The 19,208-nt window shown below is 52.6% G+C and overlaps 2 protein-coding genes and 1 long non-coding RNA gene across 5 annotated transcripts; all 3 read right to left on the minus strand.

Moving 5' to 3' along the window:
• Window positions 1-6,321: 6,321 nt before the first annotated feature.
• LOC119101108 (zinc finger protein 239-like) lies at window positions 6,322-8,238 on the minus strand. Its single transcript, XM_037224378.1, has one exon. It carries the CDS (start codon window positions 8,218-8,220, stop codon window positions 7,036-7,038), a length of 1,185 nt encoding a protein of 394 aa, XP_037080273.1. The 5' UTR covers window positions 8,221-8,238; the 3' UTR covers window positions 6,322-7,035.
• Window positions 8,239-8,422: 184 nt separating this feature from the next.
• Window positions 8,423-9,955, minus strand: LOC119099665 (uncharacterized). Its single transcript, XR_005094401.1, has 3 exons — window positions 9,897-9,955; window positions 9,589-9,686; window positions 8,423-8,637 (listed from the first exon to the last, which is right to left on the minus strand). It is a non-coding gene; the product is annotated as an uncharacterized LOC119099665 (long non-coding RNA).
• An 847-nt stretch (window positions 9,956-10,802) lies between these two features.
• Window positions 10,803-19,081, minus strand: LOC119100946 (ras-related protein Rab-14). 3 transcript variants are annotated; one of them, XM_037224160.1, is made up of 6 exons: window positions 19,032-19,081; window positions 15,178-15,310; window positions 14,723-14,849; window positions 13,134-13,251; window positions 12,696-12,814; window positions 10,803-12,358 (listed from the first exon to the last, which is right to left on the minus strand). In XM_037224160.1, the coding sequence occupies exons 2-6, from the start codon at window positions 15,281-15,283 to the stop codon at window positions 12,181-12,183; spliced, it is 648 nt and encodes a 215-aa protein (XP_037080055.1). In that variant the 5' UTR covers window positions 15,284-15,310; window positions 19,032-19,081; the 3' UTR covers window positions 10,803-12,180. The 3 variants fall into 3 exon arrangements, with proteins under 3 accessions (XP_037080055.1, XP_037080054.1, XP_037080056.1); XM_037224159.1 differs by having other exon boundaries at window positions 18,994-19,060; XM_037224161.1 differs by lacking the exon at window positions 19,032-19,081 and adding an exon at window positions 18,946-18,965.
• Between the last annotated feature and the right edge of the window lie 127 nt (window positions 19,082-19,208).

Consider the following 19,208-nt stretch of genomic DNA (forward strand, 5'->3'; position numbering starts at 1 on the left):
AAACTATCCAACCAACCACCCGGGCGCGTGTTAAGCGTGAAAATATATCCCATGAGCCAGAACATAATGCTAAGTTTGTTTTCAAAGTCAAAACAGTCGCCGGCAATAGGGATATATGCAGCCAATCTGATAGAACTTAATCCTGGTCTAATGACGGCAGGCCAAACCGCTCGACCCGTATTTGGTTCATCGAGGCGTGCAGTATGCCCTGAACTCAGCACCCATCCTTGGTATAAACGCCCTGATTTATTCAGCTGCAATTCGACAGCGTATTTCAAGGAAGGTTAAGTGCATCATCCTGTCTCATCCCGTCAGATAATTTCCTATTACGGATCCGACGATGCCTCCCGGTTCAAACGCCTGGATACTGCGCTGTGCCGCATCGCAATTAAGTATTGCGGCACAGTATTCCACTCACGGAGCTGCCGACTCCCACCCGCGCCCGATCGGTCGAACTGTCTGTCACACTGAACCGGAGTCCCGATTATTTGATATTATATATCATCGTGATAGACCATCCCCACAGCATGCCGCTATTCTTAGCCCAGCGACAAAACGATACAAAACGGTGGGTACATGGGTTGAGCAAGACTGTTGACATCCAGTCACCCCTGCAGAGAAGGACGATGAAAAAATGACACTTTGTTACTGAACTACAAAACTGCTGACAACACTAATTCAAGAGAACAGTGATAGCCACGTTGGACCTGACATCTGATTAGAAGCTGTGGTTATCACTATCGGTTCATTTTCCACCTCTCATTCCACTAAATACCATGGACAAAATATCCCGGTCGCGCTGCGATTATCTCTCAAAATAGCCCATCTAAACTATAATAGATAGTAACATGCTCGTGAAGCCGGCACAAAAGGCCTGGGGCCATTTCAATAAAACGGCAGATTTGCAATCAACCTAAGCATTTATGCATTTTCCCCTCCCTTCAAGCTTCCCGGGAAGCTGCCGTTTCGTCGTTTGCAATACCTGCGTCCGTTGTGCTTAAATGATCATTTAAGAACATCTTTGATAGTGACATTTATTAGCTACCTAGCTATGCCCAAGGTAAGCAGCTAGAACCCAGATTCAAACCCAGCGCTCTTCCATCAAACCTGATCACGGAGGGCTGCGGCGAATCCAATTTCCTGGGCATCAACGTCCGCGGCGGAGCCGGCCATTTCACCCCGCATTGCTGCTGACGGCGTTCTATGAACGGTTCGCTCTGCCTCACGAGCGCTCGTTCCGGCGGAGCAGGTAAACAGCTGACTGTTTCTCATACGGTGGCGGCGGCTGGCCGGACAGGCGGCGCGCGGGCGGCGGCGGCGGCGGCGGCATACAAAGGTCCGCCCGGCCCGCCGCCCGCCGCCGCCGTCACGCTCTCGGCACAAGCGCTATTGATTATTGAAAGTGAGCGCCGCTCAGTCGGAATGGCTGCAGCGTGTCGAGGTGAATACTGTACTGAGCTGCGGGCTCAGTGGGATCGTTTTTCGCCCGCATTGATCACACGACGGCTTGGCATTCAGGGCAAGGAAGGTTGGGTTTGTGATCACTGCAATGGACGTGATTATTTGGTGTGGAATATCGCACAGTGCTATCTTTCGATAAATTTTAAGGGTTTTTTGGGCATTAATTTAAATGTTCATGGTAAAAGTATGCTGTCAATGCACGGTGTCTTGAACGCTTTGTCACGATTTCTAACGTTTGTTTTCGACATCCGCATTAGATAGCTCAATAATCGAAGGCCTCCAACTTTGGTGTGCGTGCATGCATTGACGACGGCGTGAATGAGTTAGTAATTACTCAAACACTTTAATATGTCCAATATCTCCTTAAAATGTTTGCCAGCTCGAGTGGCTGGCCTGTTGTCTTAAGCGTACAGATGTAATCAAAATAACAAGAAGGGCGGGGAATGGGACAAGATCGACGAAGGTAGGGAAACAAGGAGGAAGGGTGGGAGATGGAAAGAAGGAGAGACAACGAGAGAGTGAAAGGAAAGAAAGAGAGAGAGAGAGAGAGAGAGAGAGAGAGAGAGAGAGAGAGAGAGAGAGAGAGAGAGAGAGAGGGGGGGGAGAGACAGAGAGAGAGGGGGGGGGGAGAAAGAAAGAGAGGGGGGAAAGAGGGAGTCCTGGAACATTTAGGTGAGTGGTGGATCCAGGATTTCGTCAGGTGAAGAAGGCGAGCAACATTGTGGGGCCCCTGGAGTTTGAGACCTCTGCATTAAAAGAAATTACAATTCTTATGAATCCTATTTGTTATAAGGGGAACCAACTTCCTGTGCGCACGCTAAGGAAACTAGGCGTGGCACACATATAATATGTACATTCATGGAGCGCGTTAGTTTTCTCCAGATTATAGTGCATCCTGTCATATTGAGGCTAACTGTCTTGGCGAATATATGGAAAAATGAGCTAAACTCGGCTGATAAGTATCATTTAAGTCAAGCACGACACTTGATTTAGCATGGCCAATGTGATCAACCGATGACTGACAACTAATGCAGAGTTCTTGCTTGGCTAAAGAAGCACACAATAGCATAGCATTTAAAATGCAGTAAGTACGTAACGCACAAGTGTAATAACTGTCACACATCCGTTAAACGACGGAGATGACATATTCGACGACAGCGGCGCGTAAAGTTATCTCCTGCGACTGCACGTACTAAGTCGGAGCATATCCCAGTGCTGCTTTGAAACTGAGACGCCGAAGGAAATCGTCACAGAGTGTAGATTTCAGACTCATGTACGTGAATTAATTCAGCTAGGCCTGTGGCGAAGCACGAGAAGGCGAAACACGCGGAGCTCGCGAGCACATGTGGGGCTTACGGCAACAAACTAAAATTCTTCTGGCTTCAATGGAAGAGCCCTCGACCAATGTGATGGGCTAGGGAACGATCTAGAGTACCCCGGCCAATGCAAATTTAGACCCCCGCCAACGGCGTAGGGGGACGGTAGGGGACGAAGCGATTGAAGAGGCTGAGGCAGGCCAACAAAGAAGCTGCCGTCAGCACTGAAGGGTTTCAGAGCAAGCGAGAACAACCGGAGATCAATGTGATGGCCCCCTGGACGATCGGTAGTGCCCGGGCAGGTTGACATATAGGGTGCCGGGCAGAGCGCAGGGCCCTCCGAGCAAGAAGAAAGAACTCAACAGCAACGTGAAGGACCCTAAGCAGCAAACAGTATCTCGGCACGTTAGAATATGGGGCCCCAGGAAACAACATATTACGCCTTTCGGGCGAAACGGAAAAATCCATGGAGGGTCCCCGTTCTATCAAGAGTGCCCCGGCATGTTAGTGAATGGTGCCCATCACCAGTGTGGGGCCCCCCGAACAGATGCAAAGGGATCGAGGGTAACGCAGAAGGCTCTTCACCAATCTGATTTATCCGGCGAATGAGCATATAGGGCCCCCGGAACGGCGTAAAGCCTGTGGACAGCGTGATGAGGCTCAGAATCTCCTCTATCGCCACCCTCCCAATAACCGGGGAATCATTTTTGACTGCCCACGGGCCCTTCACTTTTGCTTCCGACTGTGCTTGGACGCCTGGAGGCACAAGGACGTCCAAATTTGTTGTTTTTTGTAAAAAAAGGATCCGTTCGACCGGTCATGGACCCCTTTGGAACCCAAGGCTCCCTCGACGCCACCGGATGGAGGGCATGACCCCGTGGTCCCCTCGTTTCGTTCCGCCACTGGTTGGGTGCGACGAGCTCCGTAGTCAAGTTTCGGTGTGCGCATATTGGCTAGCATGACGACTGTCCTTGGCGAGCCGCCGCTCATGGGCGACAGCTGCATCGCGGTCACGGGTGTTTGGTGAGACGGTGGTGGATATAACCAATCCTGGTCGTTACGGGGATCAGTCATCCCCTCTCGCTGCCTTAATTCGATCACCCAGCGTGATACCCAGATGCGTCAGTCAGCCTCCCTGGCTGCCTGGCAGCAGCCGCTGGGCCGGGCGAGTCGCCTCCTCCTGCAGAGAGTTACAGATCGTGTGTTCATCTCCGGACCGACCAATACAGACCAACAGACGACAATGGAAGTCACGATATCAGCGACACACCGAGTGTGGCTCGGTGGTGTAGCCAGAATTTCGCCCAGAAGGGGGCCAAAGTGGGGCTCACGGTGTCCCTTTAGCCACAGAGACCCCACGTCGTCGGTACAGCTGTCCTGTTTTGTTTTATTCAGGGAAGCCTTTTAGATTCGGTACCCGATCTAGATGCTTCGAAGTCAGTGTTTAATGTTCCAGAGGCCCCAGGTCACCTAACGCTATCAAAACTATCCAAGTCTTCAATCTCACGTGTCCCGTCCTTTCCAGGGGAGGGGGGCTCTGCTCTCCTCCCCCCCCCCCCTTTGACTACGCCACTGATGTGACAAATTTTCCAGAGCACCCAGACCTGGCGGCGGCATCTCACTGGCCTCTGATGCCTCGGACGCACGCGAGGGCTGCTCGCGGCCGGCTCCGTTCTGTCAACAGTTGTAAGAACGGACAAGTGAGCGTTCTTTTTGCCACATTATTCGTCCTTACCGACCGGATGAGTCCAGCTGCCCGCGACAAAGGGCAGGCATCGTGATCATTCGAGGTCGGTCGCGTGGTCTTTTCTATCAGAAGCTGACCTTGTTAGCCGACTAAGCTGACTCCCATCACGGATGTTATTGCCTCCTTTGTCTGCACATCGGAGGGGCAAAACATAGGCTTCGGTTGCAACGTGTTGTTGCGACCGAACCAATGTAGCCATTCCCAGGACCACTCCAACCTAACGTGGCCATCCCGAGCACCACTCCGAGCCAATGTAGCCCTACCGAGCACCATTCCGAGCCAATGTAGCCTTTCCGAGCACCACTCCGAGCCAATGTAGCCCTTCCGAGCACCATTCCGAGCCAATGTAGCCTTTCTGAGCACCACTCCGAGCCAATGTAGCCCTTCCGAGCACCATTCCGAGCCAATGTAGCCTTTCCGAGCACCACTCCGAGCCAATGTAGCTCTTCCGAGCACCACTCCGAGCCAATGTAGCCTTTCCGAGCACCACTCCGAGCCAATGTAGCTCTTCCGAGCACCACTCCGAGCCAATGTAGCCCTTCCGACCACCACTCCAAACCAATGTACCCCTTTCGAGCACCACTCTAAGCCAATGGAGTCCTTCCGAACACCACTCCAAGCCAGTGTAGCCACTCCGGGCACCACTCCGAGCCCTGTCAGACGTTTGGGGAACACACCGGATAGCCCGGTGCGCGAACCGGAGTTTTTCATCGCGTCGCCTCTCGCTCACCCGCAGCGGTTATAATAACCATTTGTATGACTAAATGTGTAGGCATATATATATATATATATATATATATATATATATATATATATATATATATATATATATACGGCGTTTATTATATCCGATGACTTCACCTGGTTTCGACAGCCAGAGCCTTTCTTTCACATAAACAGCTGCTTGTGGAGTCATGCTCAGAGGGCCAAACTTGAAAGATTCCTGTCTTCCCAAAAGTTTCTGGCGGTAATTTACCCTCCAATGAGCAGCTAATTACCTTTTCGGCAAAAAACAGCTCAGATGGCGCTAGCGTCGCGTTCTGCCTCCGGCCCGGGAGTTTTGCGCTGAAACACATTCAAAGGCACCACTGTGCCATGCTCACCTCCAGAATGGCCTGCGCATGATCTGAACCGCGGAAGTGTGGCAGCGAACAACAAAACTGCAAACAGATACAGAACAGATAGGTACTAACAGCAAGCGAATACCTTGGAAAGACCACAGCGCATCCTTCAAACATCTGTGCTACGTGTTGCTGAAGCCAACGTGACGGTCGGCCATGACTCCAAATATCATACCATAGCACCCAACATAACCATAACTACGTCATCACTGACCGTTCAGGTCACGTATCCTTCGGTCAGCTGGTGGCCCGGGTCGACCGATGACTTCGTTCGCAAGGACACACAGAGCATGCTGCAAAGACGGCCCACAAAGCCGCCCAAACAAGAAATAAGTCAAATGTAACCAAACGCGATGCATTTGAACAAAAGTAAAGGCGAGCACACATGAAAGACGACACTCGGTAGGTTGGCACACCAGCGTCATGCACCTGAGGACTAGACTGTTAGAAAAAAACCGTTTGAATATCTCTACCTCCATTCAGATTTTGACCGCACAACATCAACCCTTATGGTTACATTCAAAGTAATTGACAGCACTTCTACCACAACAAGGATCATTTAGCTCAATCGTACCGGCTGCATTCACCACAACAACTCTACCTAGTGACATTGAAATGGTTTGTACAGACTACCACCATCCATCAACTACCCAGACCCATGGGACACAACAGAAGAGTCCGAACGAAGCAAGCCAGCTGAGAAAAATGCATTAGCGCACCTCCATGGCATCACCTACATTCTCAACTTCAAACGAACCGCACGTAAAAGCGTCCGACGAACCCTGTTACAACATAAAATGGCCATCTACTATACTCTAGTATCCGAAACGACCAGCGGCTCTGACAACACTGAAGCGCCGTCCAGCAGCTACCACTGCGACAATCCTCACCCACTATCGCGCAGCTCGGCATTGCCACCTGAGCGAGGATTGATGGCAGGTCACCGCGCAAAGCACCGCGATGCTGCTGCTCGTCGCTTACCGCCGAACGAACAACATCCGCGCGCAGGCGACCTCGCGCCAGCAGCCGGAAGTAAACTGTCCGGGACAGGGAACGGACAGGACAGGGGATAGAGCACCCACTGACAGCAGTGTCCGCGGCAGGACCAGCGGGCGCCGATAGCGCGCCCTGGGCGTGTTCTGGAAGCGCGACACGGCCCCGAAACATGTCCGATGGGTCGCTGCATCACGGATGTTAGACGCCGAACACCCGAGACGCCGCAGCGGGCACGATGGCGTCACGAAGCGGTGCCTTCATCCACGGGCTAGCGGCGCCGCACGTGACTCCCTGACGGCCGCAGGGGCCCGAGCGGGCCGACAACTGTGCGGCCCACTTCGTCCGCCTGCCCACCGCCCGGCGCCTGCCGCTGACCGAGCTGGCGCGGCGGCGGCTACTCCGAGGCTTCGTCGGACTCCGCCAGCGGCTTGCCGTCGGTGACGTAAGACATGTGCATGCTGCCGCGGTGCCGGGCGAACGGCCGCGCCGCCTTAAACACCTGGCCGCAGTCGGGACAGTGGAACGGGCCGTCGGCGCGGTGGCGCGCGCCGTAGTGCGTCACCAGCTTGGCGGCGCGGCGGAACTCCGTGTTGCACTGCAGGCACCAGATGGACGGCACGCGCGTGTGGAAGCGCTGTGTGTGCTTCTCGGCCGAGGCGGCTGAGACGAAGCGCTTGGCGCAGTGCGAGCAGGAGAACCGCTTGCCGCGCTCGTGACTCTGTGCGTGGCGCTGCAGGTACCGCACCGTGCGGAAGCGCTTTCCACACTCGCATTTAAAGGCGCGCTCTTTGTTATGCGTCTCCATGTGCTTGACCAGGTAGGCGGGGAACTTGAAGCCCTTTCCGCAAATGGTACACTTGTGATCGGGCGTTTTGGTGTGCGTGCCCACGTGAGTGCTCATGTTGCTCCTGGTCTTGAAGGTGGCCGGGCACAGCGGGCACGTGACCAGTCGCTCCTCCGTGTGGATGGCTCGGTGCACCCGCAGCGCCGCGTTGTTGAAGAACTTGCGGTCGCAGATGTCACAGCTGACGTTCTTCTCGCCCACGTGCGTCATGCGCACGTGCATGCGCACCTGACTGGGCTTGACGAACGTCTTGTCGCAGTGCGGACACTTGGCGGCCTTCTCCTTGGTGTGCACCATTTTGAGGTGATGGCGCAGACTGGAGCCGTCGCAGGCAGCGTAGCCGCAGCCCTCCCAGCGGCAGACGTACGGCCGCTCACCCCGGTGCATGCGCTCGTGCACGCACAGCGACCACTGCGAGCGGAACGTCTTGCCGCACTCGTCGCAGCGCTCCGGCTTCTCGCCCGTGTGCGTCATGTGGTGCAGCCGCATCTGGCTAGGGTACTTGAAGCCCTTGCGGCAGACGGGGCAGCGGTGCGGCCGCTCCAGTCGGTGCACCGCGTACACGTGGCGCCTCAGATAGCTGGCCAGCGTGAACGTCTTGTCGCACTGCTGGCAGCGGTGCGTCTTCTCAGCCGAGTGCAGGCGCACGTGACGTCGGAAGTCGCTGACGGCGCCGCGCAGCACCTTGGCGCAGACGGGGCAGCGGCGGCCCAGCTGGCGCTCGTGCTCCTCCATGTGCCGGTCGTAGGCTTCCGAGGAGGGCATGCTCTTCTGGCAGGCGGCGCACCGCCACGGCGTCGGCCCCGTCCGCCGGCTGGAACGCACCGGCCGACCAGACGGCGCCACTCGCCGGTCCGGGTCCGGGTCCGGCCGGGCCGGATCGTCCGGATCTGGCGGGTCCGGATCGTCCGAGTCCTGTGAGACCGGACCATCCGTGTCTACCGCGTCCACCGCGGACGAGTTACCCTGATCAGCTGGGTTTGCTGTGGTTAGACCAGCCAGATTGGCAGGAACCAGCGTCATGGGATAGTCCGTTTCGGCGGAGACTATAGTTATCAGATCATCTGGCGTGACGTCATCATCCGGCGGCTCCTCCTTAATTGTGCCATCCAGCGTGGCCTCCTTGATGACCCTTAGCCGTGTCATGGCTCACTGGAAATCAGATGCAATTCAGCATGAGGACTTATGACATCAGCAAAGGGAAAAACCTTTACATTTAAAATAACACTATATCCTATACCAGCTATGGCCATGGTGGTACCAGTTTATTTCAGTGATGACATTTAACAGTCCTAAACTGCAGTGTGTAATCATACATACACAGTTCATTTCTGGGATGAATTTAAATCAGGCTGCAATATCAGTAGGCCTAGCAATTACAGGATCAGTTTCAGTTAAGTGCAGTATTGATGTACAAACTCACTGAAAGGTGTGGATGGGTGGGTCTAGTGCTGATATGCTAGCAAAAATGCGGTGTCTGTCATAGGCACACACAAAATTAATTTTTGATTTACTTGCTCAGAAACAACCCTGCATCATGCTCTCGAACAACAAACCTGCAACCATATTGCCTGCATGACCTGCATGCATGCAATGCTTGGTTTCTATATAGTTTTAGCTATCAAACTCTCCTTTGCAAGACAATATCAAACAATAGCATTATCTTAAATAGAGTACCATCCAGAGAAGTGCTCTTGCTTACACCACTTGTCCCACATAGCCTCAGCCCAGACTGCAAAATATACATATTATGCAACATGTCACATGTGGCAGTAACATAACTGCAATATTTCCAGGACATGCACTGTAGCCCACATCTAGGTGCTACATCTCGAGACAATTTCTGACAAAAATGGAAAATTGAGCAGTTCGCCCAGCTTGAGCGCAGCACACATAAGCATGAGGCTCAGAGCATCAATGTCCCCATACACATCCTGCAAAGCAGCCAATTTTTGCAGACTGGGTCTGACAGAGCTTGAGATTGCATTTCAAGTTTGTAAGCTGGGTTAGGAACTCCTTCAGCCCCTGCCATGAAGTCAGAGTGGATGACAGATTTTGTTGCATGCTGTCAAAAAAATTATGCTGCATCTAACACTCACTTACACTTTTATCACTGGGCATTGCTGGCTGAAAGATTAACATCACCATTTAATGCCTCTATTCTCATGAAGTTGTTGTCTATCTCCTCTAGTGGTGATGCACTGAAAAATCAAGAGCCTGATTTAGCAAACAAAGTGCACCAGTTAACACAGACACAGGCATCCAGCACCTTGCCTGGAAGTTGATGTAATCACTGGTTTTTTATGCTGTTTTTCCAACCCCTTCCATTCTCAAAAGGCCACTTTAAAATAAGAAACTAATATGATGATTTTTATGAAAAAGGGCATGCAGGGTACAAATTCTACAATTACCTGACGTTCTTATTCCTCTGCACATAGACGCGTTACAGATAGAAGCGCGCACGCCGTTCGGACTGGTTGTCTCAGCTAACCAGCCTCTGCCTCCCAATATAGACCTCTGATAACATCTCAAGGTTGGCCTAATTCAAAACTCGACATTTCCATCCACACTTTTACAGCCACCCTCACCGCACCACTCCACTCCCACCCCCCCCCCCCCCCCCCCCCTACAGCCCTCGAGGCCCTAGAACTACGGCCTTAACCAGCATGCCGCGGCCAAGGCCCTAGAGCATCACGGCGTCCGCAGATCCGCAACCGCCATCTATTGCACATTTTTGGAACCCTTCCTGCACGACCTGTGAAAACGTGCTTACTGACTACAATCTCACAATTCTGCGTCTGTGGCTTTGGGAAGGAATGCAGCTCGCCCACCTCTTTGAAAGTTTCAGAAAGTTCGTACATAGTGCTCATGCAGTGAGATGCGTGATATTGATCATTCGATACCCACCACCACAAAAAGGTGTCTTAACATGATTGCTCGAGAGGCACCTGCGAAGAGGAACCCCAGGCTCCTGCCATGGGTCACATGCACATAAGATTTGAACGGCATGCGACAGCCAAGAAAAATTGATGAAGCGAAACAACAAAATACTCCACACACTTTGCGATGGCCATTCATTTTGTTTAGCTGTCTACCGTCCTAGTCCTTTCTGCAATGTGCAAAGCGAGTAGTTCGTGAACGTCAGTTAGAATAAAACTTCTCGCTCCTCGAGTATTTCACATGTCAACACCTTTTTTGGCCAAACCGGCGTGACAGACCACCTAGGATCACGACTGAGCATTACTCGTTCCTGGATAGGGATGCAGATCGGAGCTGCCCTCCAACGTACTCTCATTCACAAGCTCCACGATTTTGAAACTGGTTTATTTACCATATGACCCCATTAAAACATTGTCAACAGTCAGTCGGCGCGGGCGCACGCTGGCGGAGCGCGCCGGCGGCCGCGGCGCGCCCTCTTGTCAGTCAGTCAGCGCCATGCGCCGGCCGGGCGCGCGCCGCCATGGCGGGACACAGTATCGCGGCAGACGGCGAGAGGAATGTGAGCGGCCTGAACATCGCGAGGTCGCGGCCAATGACGGACGACAACAAGGTACCGGCGGCCGGAGGACCAGCGGCGCGCCAGCCGGAGTCCGCCAGCCGGCAGACGGCCGACACGGCACACGGAGCGAGGGCACAGTGGGGCGGCACAGGGGCAAACGAAGCAGTCGTTACCACGCCAACAATCAACCTACATCCGCACACCGCCGGCTACGGCTCGCACTAACATATCCAAAGCGGTATAATCTATTGGAATAACGTAAAATAGATGCGTGTTTAGGCGCGCACGGTTACTATGCCTTTCTGGATGAGGTCCATTCTCAAGGACACGCACAGCTACATCACATTTTAGGGTGCGCACGAAAAAGCGCGCGCGGCACCGGCGCCCCGCTTTGTTCACAACTCCACCCGATCCTTCCGCCCCCAACAGAGGACCCACGGCGGGCGACGGAGGGCGGGTCGGAGCCGTCTGCACGGAGCACGCATGCGCGCGGGTCCGTGTATGATTTGGTGTACACGCGCGTGTATATCACTTGACGTGTAGCTCGAGGGGGTGCTGAGAGGTCGACCACACCAGCCGGGCACCTTGCAAACCGTGCTCGCGGCTCGTGCATCCCCAACCGGCACACTAAAGCACTGCACGCGGACATCCGAGGCCGAGGTCGTGCGCCCCGCCCGGCGAGGTCGAGACGTAGCCGGAGCGCGGCCGGCCCGGCTGGAGACGCGCACCACGCGTCGAGCCAGCCCCGGAGCGACGCGACCCACCGACACCGTCCGCGGCCCATCCCCGAGCGGCGAGGCCGTGGTCAAATGCCTGATGTGGACTGCCGCGAGTCGCCGGGGCTCGGCCCGGGGCCGCATCCCCGGACAGCGCAGCGCAGATCCGGCTCTGGGGCCTCCCCGCACCGCCTCAGAGGGTGAGACTCGCGAGCGCCCGGTCCGGCAGGGTCGCTGGGCCGGCGCCAGGGCCGCATCCCCGGACAGCGCAGCGCAGATCCGGCTCTGGGGCCTCCCCGCACCGCCTCAGAGAGTGAGACTCGCGAACGCCCGGTCCGGCAGGGTCGCTGGGCCGGCGCCAGGGCGGCCCCAGCCACACCACTCACGGGCCGTCCCTGGGGGTCAGCAGCCGTCCGGAGCGGGTCCGGACGCCGGCGGCCCGCTCCCGGGGGTGCGCGCCGCTCAGGACCGCCCGCCTAGCTAGCACGTGCAGTTCTCCTTGGCGGTGGAGGCCTGCGCCGTCAGTGTGGTGCGCCCCTGCTGCGACGGCTTGTGCTGCACGCCCGACTCGGCCGCGTTGAGGTCCAGGCTGCCGTCCTGGATGTTCTGGTAGATTTTCTTGGCCGTCTCCAGGAACGCCTCCTCCACGTTGTTTCCACTGCGGCGGGGATCGGAGGCTCAGCTAAGAGGGCGGCGACGGGCAATGGCGGGCACCACACACAGTCGGCGGCAAACGCGCTAAACCGCTGAGCGTAAGACCTCGGAATCAACACAAGAACCTCTAGAACCATAAACCGAACCGGTACAATTTGCGACACTTGCCCGGATACATACATGACACCAAGCAGGTGCGATTTACGTAACCCACACAGCAACAGGTTCCAAACACTACAATCGACGTCAGCGGTTGGCTTTCGCCAACACGGTTATCCCAGCCGGCTTGGGAGAGGCGCATAAAGCGCGTCGCGTGCGGTCCGCAGGTGGCCACGTCTCACGTTTTGGCACTGGCCTCGACGAACATGAGACCGTTCTCGTCGGCGAACTGCTTGGCCTCGTCGTAGGTCACGTCTCGCTGCGCCTCCAGGTCACACTTGTTGCCAATCAGGAATATCACCTGCCGAGCGGTGCGCCAGGTCAGGAAAGCCCGCGACCAGGACGCGGTCACACGTGCCATTAATGTTTTGAATGTTTGTTTTTGACATCAGCAAAGAACACGACCAAAACGTCGCTCTGGCAAACAATGTACGCCGCACGTCCACACACAAACTGACAACGCAACTGCACAAACAGCGCGGCACACACCACACGACCACATGAGGTGATCAACTGCACTGGACACGATCCCCTGAGACGACCGCAGCCACCGAAGCGGCGCGTCCGGCCCGGCCGGCCGGGCCCTCCCCCGCCCCACCCGGCGCGCGGCCGTCACCCACCGTGTTGGGGTTGGTCAGGTTGCGCGCGTCCGTCAGCCAGCTGCTCAGGTGGTTGTAGGTGGAGCGCCGCGTGATGTCGTACACCATGAGCGCGCCGGCCGCGCCGCGGTAGTACGACCTGGCGGCGCCGGCGGCGGTCAGCGCGCACACAACACCAGCACCCAGACGACGGGCGGCGACGGTGGCCGGACTGGTAGCGCCGCAGCGCTCCACAAGCGCACGTGGTCGCCTGATCGATAAACCAGCCGCCGGCGGCAAGGACGGCTTCAAGGCCGTAACACGCCGCTCAGATGAAAACCGATCTCCTGAAAGCGTGGCCCGGAGGGATCAGTCCAGTCACGCCACTAACGGCCGTGTGCGAGCGGGACCATCTGGCGACAGCGTATGGCCTGACCGCCGGCCGGGCGGTGTGGGCGGCGGGCCTGACCGTCGGCACGGCAGTCTGGGCGGCGGGCCTGACCGCCGGCCGGGCGGTGTGGGCGGCGGGGGCGGCGCGGTCAACCGGGGACCGCGTCTCTGAGTACGACCACGGCAGACAGCCTCTGCGCAGGACTGGGAACGGGCCTGCCGGGTACCGGGAACCTCGCATGGGGCAAACTCAGGATACACTGTGTACTAGCCCGGCCGGCCGGGGGCGGTGCCTGTCTCTCCGCCAGCGGTGACGGCACACTGGCCCGGCCACGTCAGGTCACAAGGCTGGCGGGGCACACAAAACTGGCCTGGCGACACCAGAATGACCCGGCCATGTCAGGTCACAAGGCTGGCGGGGCGACGCCGGACTGGCCTGGTGACACCGAACTGACCCGGCCACGTCAGGTCACAAGGCTGGCGGGGCGACGCCGGACTGGCCTGGTGACACCGAACTGACCCGGCCACGTCAGGCCACAAGGCTGGCGGGGCGACGCCGGACCGGCCTGGCAACACCGAACTGACCCGGCCATATCGGTTACAAAGCTGGCGGGGCACACAAAACTGGCCTGGCGACACCAGACTGACCTGGTGACACCGCCCATCACGACGTGACGCCTATGCCAGCGCGACGTGACTAAAATGGTGTCGGAAGACTGGCCAGGCTGCTCGACTGACTAACCAGACTCGGATGCATTGGAAGTAGCAGCCGGACGACCAGTTAACGTTAAAACAGTTCCTTCTTTTGATTTATTTTGGTGTGTTCTGTACCGACGTGCTATGCCATAAATAGAATGCACTTTTGCAAAAGTCCGTGATGGAAATGATGAGTGCTTTCTGGTCGACCTCTTTATCTGCTGCACTACTGCAAATATACAATGAACATATCATGCCAAAGAAAGAGCTAAAGGCCAGTCTTTCTGTGCCAAGTTAAGTATTACTTGTTACAGCAATGCACATGGCAGCAATCCCATTGTAAAATTATCACATACATAGTAGTTATTTGTTTCCGTCACACCCGACCCACCCTTCGACACTTAGCCTGCCCCAGAAACACCTGAACGGACCCGTTAACATAGGACCGGTCCCACCACATGGGACCACTCTGGTGACGCCCGACTGGTCACATGACGCCAGACTGACATCACGCCACCAGACGGACTCGGTGACCCCTGACCGACCTGGTGACGGCCCTGAAGCGCTCCTGGCCGGCCGTGTCCCAGATCTGCAGCTTGATCTTCTGGCCGCTGACCTCGATGATCCGGGTGCCGAACTCGACTCCGATCGTGTGCGGACAGTCGGCCATGACTGGGGGCGGGGTCTGATCTGTCTGACCTGGACACAGCCCGACCTCCACCGGCACGGCAGCGCGGTCGTCTCCAGCTCAGCGACAGTGCGCGCTTACGACATTGTGCTGTCGTGCTGCCGTGGTACAACTCACAGAGTGCGATGGTTTACGATCATCAGACAGACAGCACGGACATGTAATGAGCATTGCTATAACTAGTGTTCGGCACACCACAAATCAGATGGTCCCACAGAGTGAGATGTTGATCTTGAAAAATGTTAAGACCAAAACACTCGCCACAGACATCCTGATTTTAAAGCATATGTCTGCATGTTTGCTAGTACATACATTTCTTTTCTGTAAACTGGTGGAGAAGACAGGACTTTCCGACGCCCATGTCTCCTATTATGATATACTTGAAGATGTAGGAATAGTTGTATGGACCTGCCGCCATGTTGAAAGAAGTGTTCAGATATCCAGACTGTAAAACAGGAACACATGTCATCATTCAGTAATGACATTTGGTGGTTAAATTGAAATTACTGGTTTAGTGGCCTACTGGTTAAATGTCATCATGGCATTCAACCAGTAGGCTTTGTTGTCATGTCACAAATTACAGTAACACATTTCCATCATGTAATTCTGGATATCTTCTCAGTCAAGTCTCATTAGCAACAGATCAGAGCTTAGCATTAGCAACATTAGCATAATGTGACAACAAAAAAAAACAGTCAAGCCACCAGTACCACCTTCTGCAGCCAAGACTGTTTAAAATATCAACATCTTGTATCATATTACTTCTTTGTACATCTAAGCCTTTCCTTAGTGGTGCTTATCTATCAATTGTGATATCAACTTTGGAAGCCTCTGTTTGAAGCATGATACATATGTAGGCCCTGAAGTCTTTTATGAGACCCCTATACCCCATTTCTGTTTCCATGGACCCTCTCTAGAACACTTGGGACTTTCACAATTCAAATATTGTACTGACATTTCTCCTGTGGCTAAAAATGTCCAGCCATTTTTAATGCTCAGCTATTTCTAATGCTCAGTTATGTGCGATGTTCAGCAGAATTCTAGTACCCCTTTCACAACGTAGTTTTGCATTACCTTATGGGCAATGCAAGGTGAATCAGGTTAGGTCCAGACATGATCAGGTGAGGGCTTGATAAGGTGAGACCTTGGAAGATTGAATGGACCCTGCTTAGGGCTCATGAAAAAGCCCACTGGATACCAACATCACTCTGGGAATTCCTATATTCTTCAGTCTCTTTAATTCTCAAGTGAACCTTGGGTGAAACAATTCTACTCATCAGGTTTTTGCAACACAGGCCAAGATTGGCCCAAACTCACAGTTGTTGTACAAGTTCCCTGAAACTACCCAACTAACTTCCTCAATATCAAATAAAGCTCTGATCCCACCTCTGACAATGCAAGCAGGCACTCAAAGCTGAACTTTCAATCCAATCAGTTCTGATTATAATTCTAGTCTTTATTAAAGCATGAGTTACTTTAAAAAAACAAACACTTAATCCTAAACCTTTTTTATGACAGCTTTCTGGGATCAGAGCTCACACTAAGCAGTGCTTGCCGTGAGAGCCCGGACTCCTACCATGTGATCTCACAAATCCGCGCTCTGACGCTATCTGACCACACTGTGGCTGCAGGCCATGCCTGTCAAGGCCAAGACCAAATAGCGAGGAGCTAAGGCAGCTCGATCTCACGACGCAATGAGTGGGCGGACTGGAAGGCAGACACTAATCAACTAAGCTATCCAAGCCATTTAGGCAATGTAAAAGTTAGCAAATTTAAAGGGCTTTGAGTATGTTTTGTAATATCTTAAGATAAAAAACATGAGTAGAGAGTTTTCCCCATTAACAACAAATGATGTAAAAGATTTGTTTAAGAGGACCACTTCCCATGATCCTGAAACCATAAATGAATGCTGTGCAGGAATGCAGACAGGTTCTGGATTGATGCTGACTCCTCATCTCCAACCCCTATTTGAAGCACTGTATTTCTGAACCCAGGATTTTCAATGACTAAAAGTAGTTAGCAAGGTCAGGAGTGGTTTTGAACTGAGCTTTACCAAATATTTTATATTTCATTTACAACACAGCTGGGTGACAAAAGCCCCCCATAATAGGAGTGGTACAGAAAAGTTTTTTAACAGACAAAATATGCAAGCTCTCTGAAAGTTAAGGGTTCAGCCCCTCCTTGCCCCCCCCCCCCCCCACCATTTTCACACCCATGCACCATTAAACAAATCCTTTGAAGAGAAGGCAGCACGCCCAATGTTTAATTGAAGGTAAGTGACTGTTTCACCATCCATGCCAACTTCTACCCAAAATGCAGCAGTCACCAGCAGAAACCCCACCTACAAAACACCAGCAGGCTTTACTCTCAAGGCTGTCAGCCCATATAAGCTTTCCTTGGGCTTTGATAGCTGAAGCACACATCTCAGGCTATGTCAGTGGGAGTGTGTTATTACATTAATTTTCAGCCACATACTTTACCCACTCATATTTTAAGTTAATTGACATTTTCAATGGTTTGTTTCATGTTAATCTAGGGTTTATGCCATGCATTACTTTTAATTCAATGCCACTATGCACATCACCAACATGCTGGGACAAAAACAGCATGCAGAAGACCTATGGAATTGATAATCTATGCTCTAAAATGCTGAAATCACTATTTTGTAAGCAGCAAGTGGAAAAATAGGGCTTCATGTAGAAAACAAAACCTTAACTGCATGCACATGCTTTGAGTTGCTGTCAGATATGCTGGCTTGGGTAAAATTTGTTTGATAGTTAGCTTTGAAATCTTGTTATTAACCATGTCCATGTCATGATGTACATGCAAGTGCAGCTGCTTCAATAAGTTAATATAACATAATAATGTAATAACATCACAAATAATAAGATGCCATTCATATGGTACCTGTTCATCTTTTGAGCATGCCTTCCAGCTGGTGCTCAAACAGAATGCAAAATGGAAAATGGAAAATGAGCACACATCCATAGAACATACATTTTTATCATTTCAAGTGTAAATTTACATGTATTGATAGTTCATAGTCCATAGTTTAAAGAGCTTGGGAGGATAACAATATAAAATGCAATCTTAAAATTTAAAAACAGTCTGGGAAGAAAAATAGCAGAGCACATGCATTTTAAGAAGCAGATGTTGAGCCATATTTTCTGTATGCTGGTAACTGACACTTGTTTTACACTTCTAAAGACCCCCAACCAGACAAAACTGGCTGGGAGGCATGCCATAGTCACAACAGAAATGTAGGTACCTGGTGTGATAAAAATCAAAAACCTTAGTAGCAAAAGGCCACTATGTGCATAAAATAAGTCTGAGGGGTGCACCCCAGGTCCCAGGGGACACACAGTCACAAAGTGCACCTACTGGCTACTGGGCTGTGTCATTGCAAAAACTTATCAGATAAACAATTGCAAGAGTTCCAACATATTCTTGGTTTTATTGGCAAATTGTGTACATCTTGTACTCCAGCAGATGCATTGGATGTAATTCATGATGCTCATGCACAGAATGAAAAAGCAAGCTACATTTAACATGTCTGGGTAGTAAGCCACATCCTGGCTATAGTCTTAGGCAATTCACCCACTTAATCCAATGCCAAGGGTTTCATGGATGGTCACCATCAATTCCTGCACACAGAGCCAATGCCATGAAGACTTAATAATCAAAATGATACTTGAGGCAAGAGCACCCAAGAAATATTTTTCTTAGCTTGGTAATATGGCACAACTTGGTCTGGCCATTGTTTGGTGCACACATACACACACATTATGTTCAGAACACTATGTCAGGCAAGTGTGAGAGCCAGAAGATAATTTGCCTGCATCTTGGCCTAAAAGCATCTGAGTTTACGATCTTGCCCACAGTGTCTCCCACTGTAAAATGCTTTCAGAACTCTTGACTTCCACCTTTTAGGCAGCTTACAGCCCACTGACGGACAAGGACGAACTACAACAAAGACTACTAAACACCCGTGCAAAAACAGCAAGGATAAGCAGACAGCATTGCTACTCCAGGTATGCTGCGTCCTCGCAAAATATCTCCTGGTGAACACTAAAGCATGACATCTTTTTCGTCACTTGAATTCTTGATCCAGAGCAATTTTTCACTCACAATTCCAAATTATACGCCCCTATTCCAACCCGAACAACCTCAATTTATGTACAGCAGCGCCATCCAGACGCTTTTGTCGTAAATAAGCCCTTCGCTACGGAAGCGCTATTTATCAGGTAAACGTTGTCAGCTGATAACACTAGGCGAGCTTTCATGACAAATGTTCTGCATTTTTTCTTCATGTTACTCGAGTTGAATGTTGAGTTCGTCACTTG

The sequence above is a fragment of the Pollicipes pollicipes genome, unplaced genomic scaffold (assembly GCF_011947565.3).
Source record: "Pollicipes pollicipes isolate AB1234 unplaced genomic scaffold, Ppol_2.1 Scaffold_4881;HRSCAF=5763_pilon_pilon_pilon, whole genome shotgun sequence".
Taxonomy (NCBI): Eukaryota; Metazoa; Arthropoda; class Thecostraca; order Pollicipedomorpha; family Pollicipedidae; genus Pollicipes; species Pollicipes pollicipes.